The sequence below is a fragment of the Pan troglodytes genome, chromosome 13 (genome assembly GCF_028858775.2).
Source record: "Pan troglodytes isolate AG18354 chromosome 13, NHGRI_mPanTro3-v2.0_pri, whole genome shotgun sequence".
Lineage (NCBI taxonomy): Eukaryota > Metazoa > Chordata > Mammalia > Primates > Hominidae > Pan > Pan troglodytes.
This window is the reverse complement of record NC_072411.2, coordinates 104,322,236-104,333,563: the sequence shown is the minus strand read 5'-3', so window position 1 is coordinate 104,333,563 and position 11,328 is coordinate 104,322,236. Positions and strand designations below refer to the sequence as shown.

At 37.7% G+C, this 11,328-nt stretch overlaps 1 protein-coding gene and 1 non-coding gene across 8 annotated transcripts in view; both read right to left on the bottom strand.

Moving 5' to 3' along the window:
• Nucleotides 1-719: 719 nt before the first annotated feature.
• NOP58 (NOP58 ribonucleoprotein) overlaps nt 720-11,328 on the bottom strand; it is a 38,340-nt gene continuing 27,731 nt past the window's right edge. For 6 of the 7 annotated variants that reach the window (XM_516036.8, XM_063791568.1, XM_009444013.5 and 3 more), the window contains 6 exons: nt 8,525-8,688; nt 6,870-7,004; nt 6,477-6,538; nt 4,012-4,145; nt 1,325-1,461; nt 720-995 (listed from right to left, as the gene is read on the bottom strand). In XM_516036.8, the coding sequence (XP_516036.2) occupies nt 945-995; nt 1,325-1,461; nt 4,012-4,145; nt 6,477-6,538; nt 6,870-7,004; nt 8,525-8,688 (683 nt within the window). In that variant the 3' untranslated portion in view covers nt 720-944. Of the gene's footprint in view, nt 996-1,324; nt 1,462-4,011; nt 4,146-4,253; nt 4,401-6,476; nt 6,539-6,869; nt 7,005-8,524; nt 8,689-11,328 lie in introns of those variants that run through there. The other variant, XM_063791569.1, reaches the window with a different exon arrangement.
• Nucleotides 11,210-11,293, bottom strand: LOC112208505 (small nucleolar RNA SNORD11). Its single transcript, XR_002942982.1, has one exon. It is a non-coding gene; the product is annotated as a small nucleolar RNA SNORD11 (small nucleolar RNA).

The following is an 11,328-nucleotide window of genomic DNA, read 5'->3' as shown; positions in this document are numbered from 1 at the left end:
GGAACTCAAAAGCCATAGTCATTCTAGTGTCCATCCACCAACAGCTTTTACTGAATTGGGCTTTAGAATGATGTCTATGACATACACAAACTGGCAATACATAACAGTGCTGTAAAACTCATGACTGTCATGACTATAAGGTGGTCTACCAGGCTTCTGTTTGCATATTAAACACTACCACTCAGAAATAAAGGTTTCTCTTTGCCATTTTATTGTCCTACTTTATACCTCATTCCAACTGGCACCTTTTTTTTTCTTATTTTTTCTCTATTCTCCATTCTTTATGATCACTTTGTACAACCTTTAAAAAAGTCACTTCAGGCTGACTACTTTAAAAACAAATCAGGGTTTTAAGAATTATTTTGGTATGCCTTTTAGAATTGCAAACAGTAAAGGGAGGGATACTGTCTCCCACCCTTTTGAACTAAAAAGTTTTGCTCACCTAATTTAAAAATTTGAATAAGAAACAAATCTTTATTTAAATAAAGAGAGGTAGAAAGATTATAGGTGGAAAATAAAAAGTAGTCCAAAAAGGCAAAAGAAACACATTAGAGTGGGGTCTTGAATTGGTCCACTTAATCACTGCCTTCCAAAAGATTAAATTTCAAAACAACTCTCACTTTTCAGTTATAATTATCAAAACAATAATCATCACATGGCAAACTATAGAAAGAGCCAAAGATTCTCTACCTAAGATATAAAGAGATCACAAAATTGTCTTAAAATACAAAGAAAATTTTATTTGTATATCAAAGACTCTAAGAAATGATGACATAAGGTTAACAGACTTGATGTCAAGACAAATAGGTTTGAAGTTATAGATGATAAATCACTTTGTTTTACTGAACCTTCCCTTGATTACGTTAGACAGCATCCCTGGTATGCTCCCAGTTGAATCTTAAGCATGATGTGTGTCCGGGTGATATAATCGTAATTCCTTTCTGTTAATCCTCGTTATCTCTCTTTTTTTTCTTTTTCTTCTTTTTCTCTGGACTCTGAAAATAGCCAACAAGAATGCTTTGAAAGAGCTGAAATTGTATGGGTGAGTAATCACATTGAAAATATAAAAACCCCACCTATAAAAAAAGTAAGCTTGAGCAAATCATACTCCTCCCCTCAATGCAAACTTGATTTTTAGTAATAAATTCTAGATTTGGGAAATGGCCTTTTATAATATAAATACAACAAAGCCATTTCACTTTTACCTCTCCAACAATGAAAACCATTTTTTTAAAATGCCTGCTCATTTCTGATATAGAAAATAGATTGAAATACAGAGAACTGGCCCCTCCAAGTGAAAACCGATAATTAAAAACAAACATACAGCAATTGCTGTGCTGGTACATGGTTCTTCCTCAGAAAGTGGTTCTTCCTTAATGTGTTTCTTTTTACCCTTTTTCTTCTTCTTCTTCACAGATGTTTCTTCTTCTTCTGACACTTTTTCTTCTTCCTCTTCTTCAACTGAATAGGGTAAGTGTAAAGGCACAACAAATTAACACTGTATCAGATCTCACTCCTTCCAAAAACATTTGAGTCCTAGTTTTTTTCTGTCATTCTCATCAACTACCAAATGTTTGTTTTGTTTATTTTATAATTGGGAAGGTTCTCCAAGGCCTACCACTAACTTTAACGAATGATATAGATAGAGCTCAGAGCAATCTTCTCACGATCATGAAGTCATGTATAAAAATCAGGATTAAAACAAAGGTCATCTGATCTCCAATCATTATTGGGAAGAAAGTCAATTATATTAGAAATGGTTAAGAGCTTGCACTCTGAAGTCAGACGGCCTGGGTTTAATCTACCTGCTGCAACCCTGAAAAATTGTATTTATCCTTGGTGAAACTCCCTATCTATAAAACTTAAGAATGCCTTATCTTACTGGACTGTTACTGATTTAAAAAGATGATGCATAGAAAGCACTAAGTATAATGCTTAGCACACATTACAATAAGGACTCAACACATAGCTATCATTAGACATTCAGTGACCAGCTGGGTGCAGTGGCTCACGCCTGTAATCTCAGCACTTTGGGAGGCTGAGGCGGGAGGATCACTTGAGGTCAGGATATCAAGACCAGCCTGGCCAACATGGTGAAATCCTGTCTCTAATAAAAATACAAAAAAATTAGCCAGGCATGGTGGTGCATGCCTGTAATCCCAGTTATTCAGGAGGCTGAAGCACGAGAATTGCTTGAACCCAGGAGGCGGAGGCTGCAGTCAGCCAAGATCACGCCACTGCACTTCAGCCTGGGCGACAGAGGGAGACTCTGTCTCAAAAAAATAAAAAAAAAAAAGAAAAAAGAAAAAGAAGAGAGAGAGAAATTCAGCAATTCAGCGACCAAATAATATTCATATCAGACTCTGTACTAAACAATTCGAGCAAGGCACAAGAGGCAAAAATATTCGTTTCCCTATGAATCTTTTTTATTTTAGTGGCAGAGTGGAGAGACATAAATGATACATTACATAATAGATATTAAAGTGGTAAGAATAAAAATAAAGCAGGAAGGGGAATGTTGGAAAAGGGCAGTATATATGGCCATTTTAGGCAGAATGGTCGGCAAACTCCTAGAAGAGGTGAGGGAGTGAATGAATGATACATGTATCTTGAGGGAAAATAGTCCAGGTAGAGTAGAGCAGATGCTTAAGTCGTAAGGCGTTTTGGAGGGCAGGTGGGATAAGTGGATGGATAGTAGGTTCAGGAAATAGCAAGCAGGCCAGTATGGCTGGAACAAATTTAGATTTAAAAAGCTAGTGGTGGTTCCACTGTGGCTACTACATACTTTCAAGTGGAACTGAGAGGATTTGCTGTCAGACTAGATTGAGTTATGAGAAAAAAGTCAAGGTTGATGGCCAAAGCAACTGGAATTGTCACATATAGAAAATGGGAGAGGACTGGGCGTGGTGGCTCATGCCTGTAATCCCAGCAGTTTGGGAGGCCGAAGTGGGTGGATCACAAGGTCAGGAGTTTGAGACCAGGCTGGCCAACATGGTGAAACCCTGTCTCTACTAAAAATAAAAAAATTAGCTGGGCGTGGTGGTGCGTGCCTGTAATCACAGCTACTCAAGAGGCTGAGGCAGGAAAATTGCTTGAACCTGGGAGGTGGAGGTTGCAGTGAGCCAAGATCATGCCACTGCACTCCAGCATGGGTGACAGAGCAAGATTCTGTCTTGGGGGTAAAAAAAGAAGGGGGAAATTGTGGGATGAAAAATTGACAAATAAATTGGAAAAGCTTATTGGATACACAATTGAGGATACAAAGGACAGAGTTTGGTGCCTCAAATGCTACTAGTGGGTTTAGGGATCTCCTTACTTTTCAATAAAAAGAAGCATAAAAGTTAAATAAATTGTTTGTTTTCTCTATCAAGTATACTATCCACATTTGTAGATCATACACTTTTGACCACTAAGCTACTTAGAAACCAAGTTAAAGCAATCATTGTGTTAATGCTTTACTCTTTTGCTAGACTTGCTAGTAGGTGTTCAATAAACCCAGGTGTAACTAATAATGGGGCGCCTGCTTATCAACTTCACAAGACAGCCTAGTTAACTGGTGAGCACCTATTAGATATTGTAACTATGACGGCAGGCTACCAGTATGTATTCCTTCCAGTCCGCTCCGTGTAAGAGAAACAATGAAGAAAATCACTGTTCCATCAATTCTATATTCATTCTTAACTATAAAACAAAAAATTTTCAACAACCAATTTAGAAAACACGTTCCTTTTTTCTCTTAATTCTCCAAATAGTTCATATAGGAGAAATGAAGTTTTGGAACTCTTAGTAAAATACCTAATTTGACTAAACTTCTCACATTTCCTCTGTGCAGTCTGATAAATTTAACAATATCATATTCCTAGAGAACATAATGGCATTATTAAAACACCACTAGCGTTCAATGAGCAGTTTTATAATAAAGTGGGATGGCATGTACTTTTAAGACTCACAAAATCCACAGTTCTAAAGAAGTGAGTATAAGTTGTGTTAAAAAAAAAAATTCAAACTAACCTTTAACTTTAATCTTGGCTTTTTTGGCTTTCTTTTCAGTAATTTCATCCTCTTTATCTACCTGTTCTATTTTGCGTTTTTTAGAACAGGTTGGAAGTGTGGAGTCACCAGAAGGATCGTAAGTCTTCACTTCACTGAAAGACCCAAAAAGTTTTAGAAAATCTCTAACAAGTATCTGGAATTGAAATAATTCTCAAGAGATAAAGAAAATGCCATTAGATAATACTTACATAAGCACACAATGTTGTTTCATTTTAGTGGCTTTGGGGTAGTTTATGAAGACTAATAGTTTCCAAAAGTTAAAGGTATTAATATTTTTCAAGTAGGTCAATCACATTCAAGAGAAGTGGTGAGCTAAATGAATTCTGATTTAGTAATCAATGTAGTTACTATGGTACAGGAAAACACTCAATCAGCATGGGGGAAATGAAAGGAGAAAACGTCTTCACACCTAACTAGAAAGTGAAAACTGAACCATCCAACTTTCAGAACACTGCTCAATGGGAAAAAAAAAAAAAAAAAAAAAAAGGCAGAACAAAAAATCTAAACCAAGCTTAGTATAGAAGTCTTCATCACAAGATCACAAGAACAAGAAAGGATACAAATACATGCACATGGAAAAGATTCCACAGAACCCAACATTTGCTTTTGTTCTAATGTAAGCAGAAAGAAAATACTGAAATGGGTGCCTAAAATGTGAACGGATGCTTTAAGTGCATATGTTTAAAGTAAAAAGTACGAATTGCACAGGAACATTAAAAAAATTGGTTCAAAACAAGCTAAAAAATGTTCTGTTTTTTAAGCAGAATTGTAAGCTGCATGACTATTTAATTTTTTTAGGTTAAAGACATTTATAATTTAAGAAACAAAGAACCATGTTTGTCAACTAGAGATAATAAGTTATAGACTATAAATATTGCAGAATGTATGGCTATTGCAGAAAGCTTGGAAAATTCACAAAAAAGAAAATGTGAATGCCCACAGAAACACATTTGATTTCTTTCCAGAAAACACTAAATTATACTTAAATATGTATTTATAATTGGTAATGTTCTATATATTAATTACTCTCCTCATCCACTTACAAGATTTTACTATTAAAATTCTTGAAGGAGGCCGGGTGCTGTGGCTCACGCCTGTAATCCCAGCACTTTGGGAGGCCGAGGCGGGCGGATCACGAGGTCAGGAGATCAAGACCATCCTGGCCAACATGACGAAACCCCGACTCTACTAAAAATACAAAAATTAGCTGGATGTGGTGGTGTATGCCTGTAATCCTAGCTACTCGGGAGGCTGAGGCAGGAGCATAACTTGAACCGGGGAGTCAGAGGTTGCAGTGAGCCGCGATCGTGCCACTGCACTCCAGCCTGGCAACAGAGACAGACTGTCTCAAAAAAAAAAAAAAAAAAAAAAAAAAATCTTGAAGGATTATGACTCCTGAAAGTATAATTTATTGGGTTAACGACTAGGAACATTTTGAAGAATCTTGATACATACTGTGAAATGGCTTCCTAGAATAGCTGTGCCACATTCTACCTGCATCATCACAACCTCACCAGCATTGAGCATTGCCTCAAATAATAACCCAAATACCCCTCCACATACAAATCTTTTGTTAATCTGATAGTTAAGTTTGAATGCTTTGTCATGCCTCAGCCATCTTTAGACTTGTTTTCTGTCTTTATACTTTTTACAAAATAGGTTTCTGTAGGGATTAACTCTGAATGAACTTTTTTTGAGACGGAGTTTTGCTCTTGTTGCCCAGGCTGGAGTGCAGGGGTGCGATCTCAGCTCACCGCACCCTCCACCTCCCGGGTTTCAAGCAATTCTCCTGCCTCAGCCAGGTGCCCGCCACCACACCCAGTTAATTTTTTGTATTTTTAGTAGAGATGGGGTTTCACCATGTTGGCCAGGCCTGTGTTGAGCTCCTGACCTCAGGTGATCTGCCTGCCTCAGCCTCCCAAAGTGCTGGGATTACAGGCATGAGCCACTGTGCCCGGCTGAGTGAACTTTTTGATAAAGAACATATTATAGAGGAACTTTAGATTAAAAAAATTTACTACCAATATCTGGAAATGAATAAATTAAATATGTATATGAATGAAAACTAGTAGAAGTTAATGCGGAAAACTAAATGGCATGGAAAAAAATTAGGGGTGCACAACATGGTTAACTACAGCTAACAATGTATTATATTCTTGAAAATTGCTAAGTAGATTTTAAGGTGTCCTCACCACAAAAAAAAGTACATAAGACAATGCATGTTAATGAGCCTGACTTAATCATTCCTCAATGTGCACATTTTCCAAAACAACATGCACACAATAAACATACACAATTTTTGTCAAATAAATAAATCTGAAAAAACTATGGGCACATCAAGGTGAAGTTTACAATAAAAAATTACTGTCAATAATTAACATTTAAAAAAACTATTCACCCCATCCTCACTTAAATGTACTCACCTTTTGTGTTCATATTTTTCTGTTTTTGCTAATGCCTTTCCTGTTCCACTTATTTTTCTTATCTAAGAAGAAAAGGAAAAATTAGAAATACAATTCTAAGTCATAATCTCTTTATAATACACTATACAGTCTAGTGAATCAGTGGGCCAGCAAACAGCAATTTCTGCTATTTTTTGTTTTGTTATTTTGAATAGCATATCCTAATGGCAAATGCAGTTGGATACATCAATTCTTGGTAAATAATAGCAATTGTTAACAGTAGGCACAAAAAGAATACTTTAGACATACTAATAAGTATCATAAAACTGTTTAGCAGATGAAGTTAATAAATTTACTCAGTTTATTAACTTTTGACAAGTAATACTTCTGGAATAGGCATGATGTAGTTCTTACCCCTCTGTCTTCCAAAGTTCTCAACCTGGCCTCTAATTTGGCTCTGTTCTCAACTCCCATTGCAGAACTTGAATCCTCACCAAAAGCATCATAACGGATAGCCAAAACGGTTTTGGCTGCCAGCATTCGAGAAATCTAATAGAAAAACATGAAGAACTATATTCCATGTTCAGATGTAAAATCCTCAATAACTTGGATGTTTTAAAATCAGGAGTTATAAAACCATTATGAATCATACAAGTCAAATCATCCATCGTATTTCAACCTCTGCCACAATCTAATGGCCATATATCACCACCAACACTTCTGTGGCTGAAAAGATTTTACAGCAATTCATGTCAAATATTAGCTCAAACTAGGATTTTTTAAAAAATATTTTTAAACTTTAGTTTCTACTCAGTGACATTAGTTCTGTGCTATGAGGTCACAGAAAACAAGTGCATCTTTTTCCTCGTAACAATCTTAAATATGTGTGGGTTCTGGCCGGGCGTGGTGGCTCACGCCTGTAATCCCAGCACTTTGGGAGGCCGAGGCGAGTGGATCACGAGGTCAGGAGATCGAGACCATCCTGGCTAACACGGTGAAACCCCGTCTCTACTAAAAATACAAAAAATTAGCCAGGTGTGGTGCCGGGCGCCTGTAGTCCCAGCTACACTGGAGGCTGAGGCAGGAGAATGGCGTGAACCTGGGAGGCAGAGCTTGCAGTGAGCCGGGATGGCACCACTGCACTCCAGTCTGGGCGACAGAGTGAGACTCCATCTCAAAAAAAAAAAAAAAAAGCGTGGGTTCTTTTTCAATCTAATTAACATTTTATTTTATTGAACGCTTTATTTTCCTCCACCACTCTGCTCTAAATTTTATCAATTTTCAGTTTAGATCTGTTAAACGACACATCTTTCAAAAACATTGAAAGTACTTAACTTGTCTAAGCCTCAGTTTCATCATCTGCAAGATAGAGATACCTACATCTCATAAGGCTACTAAAGATTTAGGACAGGCACGGGTGCTCACACCTGTAATCCCAGCACTCTGGGAAGCCGAGGTGGGTGGATCAGGAGGTCAGGAGTTTGAGACCAGCCTGGCCAACATGGTGAAACTGGTCTCTACTTAAAATACAAAAATTAGCCGGGCGTGGTGGCACGTGCATGTAATCCCAGCTACTCAGAAGGCTGAGGCAGGGAGGCAGGAGAATCGTTTGAACCAGGGAGCTGGAGGTTGCAGTGAGCCGAGATCAAGCCACTGCACTGTAGCCTGGCGACAGAGTAGGACTCCGTCTCAAAAAAAAAAAAAGTTTAGTGACTTCTGTCAAAGTGTTTTAGCATAATGCATATGCTATTTTTTATGATTCGTAAATGTTAGATTTTTTTTTTCCTGCCAGAGATAGTATTTTCAGTGTGCCAACCACAGGGAGATTCTAGGGGAAAAAAAATACTAACACAATGGAAGAAACTGGCTTTAATCCAACCAATAACAGTTTCTTCTAACCTTATCCTTCAGTGTACACAAAGCGCTTTTTATTTAAATAACTCACCATTCCCTATTTAACAAGAAAGAGACAATAGAAGATTTAATGTGTACTACAGAGTAGAAGAAAAATGGGTTGTAAAAAATGAAAAAGTCTAACCTCAAAAACAAAGCAAAACCCTGTAACACACCTTTCCTTTGTGTTTGGGACTTGTCTGGCCCACGAGTGAAGCATGATAAATGAGACCATACTTAGGGGTATCCCGTCTAGATTTGAGGGCTCTGAAAAGTGCCTTTTCAGCTCCAAGAATCTGAACGGTAGAAGCTGCATGCTTGGCCAAATTTAAAAGAGAACCTACAAAAGAAAAAAGTTACAAAGAATGCACCTCCAAATATATGAATGTTCCACGTACTAAAACAAAAGACCTATAGAATTATTACAGGCACCATAATAAATAAAAATCACATATAATATAGAATTCTATAATCCAGAATTCCCTAAAAATCTTGATGTTTCATTTGTAATTCCTTCATTAGCACAAGCAGGTTTGCAATGAATGCCTAGGACAAACTGAAGGCTAAGCTTATTAAGTTCAATGTTTCTATTCACCTGAGAGATGGTAGTACTATTCTAAATTCCATTAGTATACTACAGGAGTGACATAAATGTCACACACACGAACACTAATCTGGTCCCTGCTTTCTGAGATTGTATCAAATATTCTATTGCTTTAGATATGAAAAAGCCTACAAATAAACACATTTATTAGGAAGAGATATTCCTGGAAGTATCTATTAATAGTCCCCTACCTGTGCTTTCACTTTGTGTGGTAAATTACCTGTGGTTAACTGCACTCTGAAAATATTAAAAAGGAAATTCCAGAAATAAATAGTTCCTAAGTTTTAAATCTCTTGCTATCCCACTCAGCTCCCCCCAGGACATGAATCATCCCTATCTACCCATTAGTCACTTTCGTAGCCCTCTCCGTTGTGCAGTACTGAAGTGCTTATATTCAAGTAACCAATGCACAAAAATAGTTATGCTTGCATTTTTTTTTTTTTTTTTGAGATAGAGTTTCGCTCTGTTGCGCAGGCTGGAGTGCAGTGGCGCGATCTTGGCTCACTGCATCCTCCGCCTCCCGGGTTTAAGCAATTCTCTGCCTCAGCCTCCAAGTAGCTGGGATTACAGGCACCCACCACTACACCCAGCTAATTTTTTTTTGTATTTTTAGTAGAGATGAGGTTTCACCATCTTGGCCAGGCTGATCTTTAACTCCTGACCTCGTGATCCACCCTCCTCAGCTTCCCGAAGTGCTGGGATTACAGGCATAAGCCACCACACCCGGCCCTGCTGGAATAGTGTTATAACTGTTATATTATGACTGTTGTTGATATCCTACTGTACCTAATTTATAAGTTAAGCTTTATTATAGATATGTATGTTTAGGAAAAAACAGCATATACTGTATAGGATTCAGTACTATCCTCTGTTTCAAACATTCTTGGAGGGGGGAGCTTAAAATACATCTCCATAAATAGCTGGGGACTATTGTTATCAACATGCTGCTTAGTTGGATATGCTGTATAGAATATTTCCTGTCAGAAAACAGACTCTATTAATACTATGAACTTAAGCACTAGACATAGTTTTAAAAGTGTAACAAATACATAGTTCTTTTTTTTTTTTTTTTTGAGATAGAATTTCACTCTTGTCACCCAGGCTGGAGTGCAATGTCACAATCTTGGCTCACTGCAACCTCCACCTCCCGGGTTCAAGCAATTCTCCTGCCTCAGCCTCCCAAGTAGCTGGGATTACAGGCTCATGCCACCAAGGCTGGGTAATTTTTGTGTTATTAATAGAGATGGGGTTTTATTTACCATGTTGGCCAGGCTGGTCTCGAACTCCTGACCTCAGATGACCCACCCACCTCAGCTTCTCAAAGTGCTGGGATTACAGGTGTGAGCCACCACGCCTGGCCAACAAATACATACTTCTATTAACCCCTGCCATTGCTTACTGCTACAAGTTTAGCTATACCTATGAAAATGGGTAGAGACAATGAAATCATCTGATCTTATAGCTGAGGGCATTTGAATGAAACCTTTGATTAATGATGCAGCTAAAGCAGTTATGCCAGGCCGGGCGCAGTGGCTCACGCCTGTAATCCCAACACTTTGGGAGGCTGAGGTGCGCAGATCACCTGAGGTCAGGAGTTTGAGACCAGCCTGGCCAACATGGCAAAAACCCTGTCTCAACTAAAAATATAAAAATTAGCCAGGCATGGTGGCAACACATGCCTGTAATCCCAGCAACTTGGGAGGCTGAGGCAGGAGAATTGCTTGAACCTGGGAGGCAGAGGTTGCAGTGAGCCACTGCACTCCAGCCAGTGCAACAGAGTGAAACTCTGTCTCAAACAAAAAAAAAGGAGTTATGCCATTTTAAACATTCTGATGCAGATGATATATATTATCTTTTTTGATGAATTATAACAATGTCTCCAAGTAACATAAAAATGATGAATCAGTACTTCATTGTATTTGTAGGTATTCAATTACATAGCATTTTAATTATAGCATATCATCCTTATAATACTGCCATACACATATACAAAGTTTTATTATAAATCAGTTGTTGAAAATATTTTTGAAAGTCAAATATATTACATCCTCACACTCAATAGTGAAACTAAGGTAATCAATCAAGGGCACAAATCCTCTACAGTGATTTTTTTTTCTTTCTCTACAGTGATTTCTTAAAACTGTATTCAAATCTAGGTCTAGTGAGTTTTTATTATGAAAATGTTAACTGTTTTATCCTCCTGCATTCGTCCGATTGTTCTAATTAACCCTAACAAACTTCTAACAATGGACCACAAGTGTCTCAGAAGAGGTAGTGACTAAAGATGCCTTCATTATCCAAAAGGAAATCAGGCAAACAAATAGAAATCATCATTGAACACTTGGCCCTTAGTGATCTCCCACATATCATCTACTT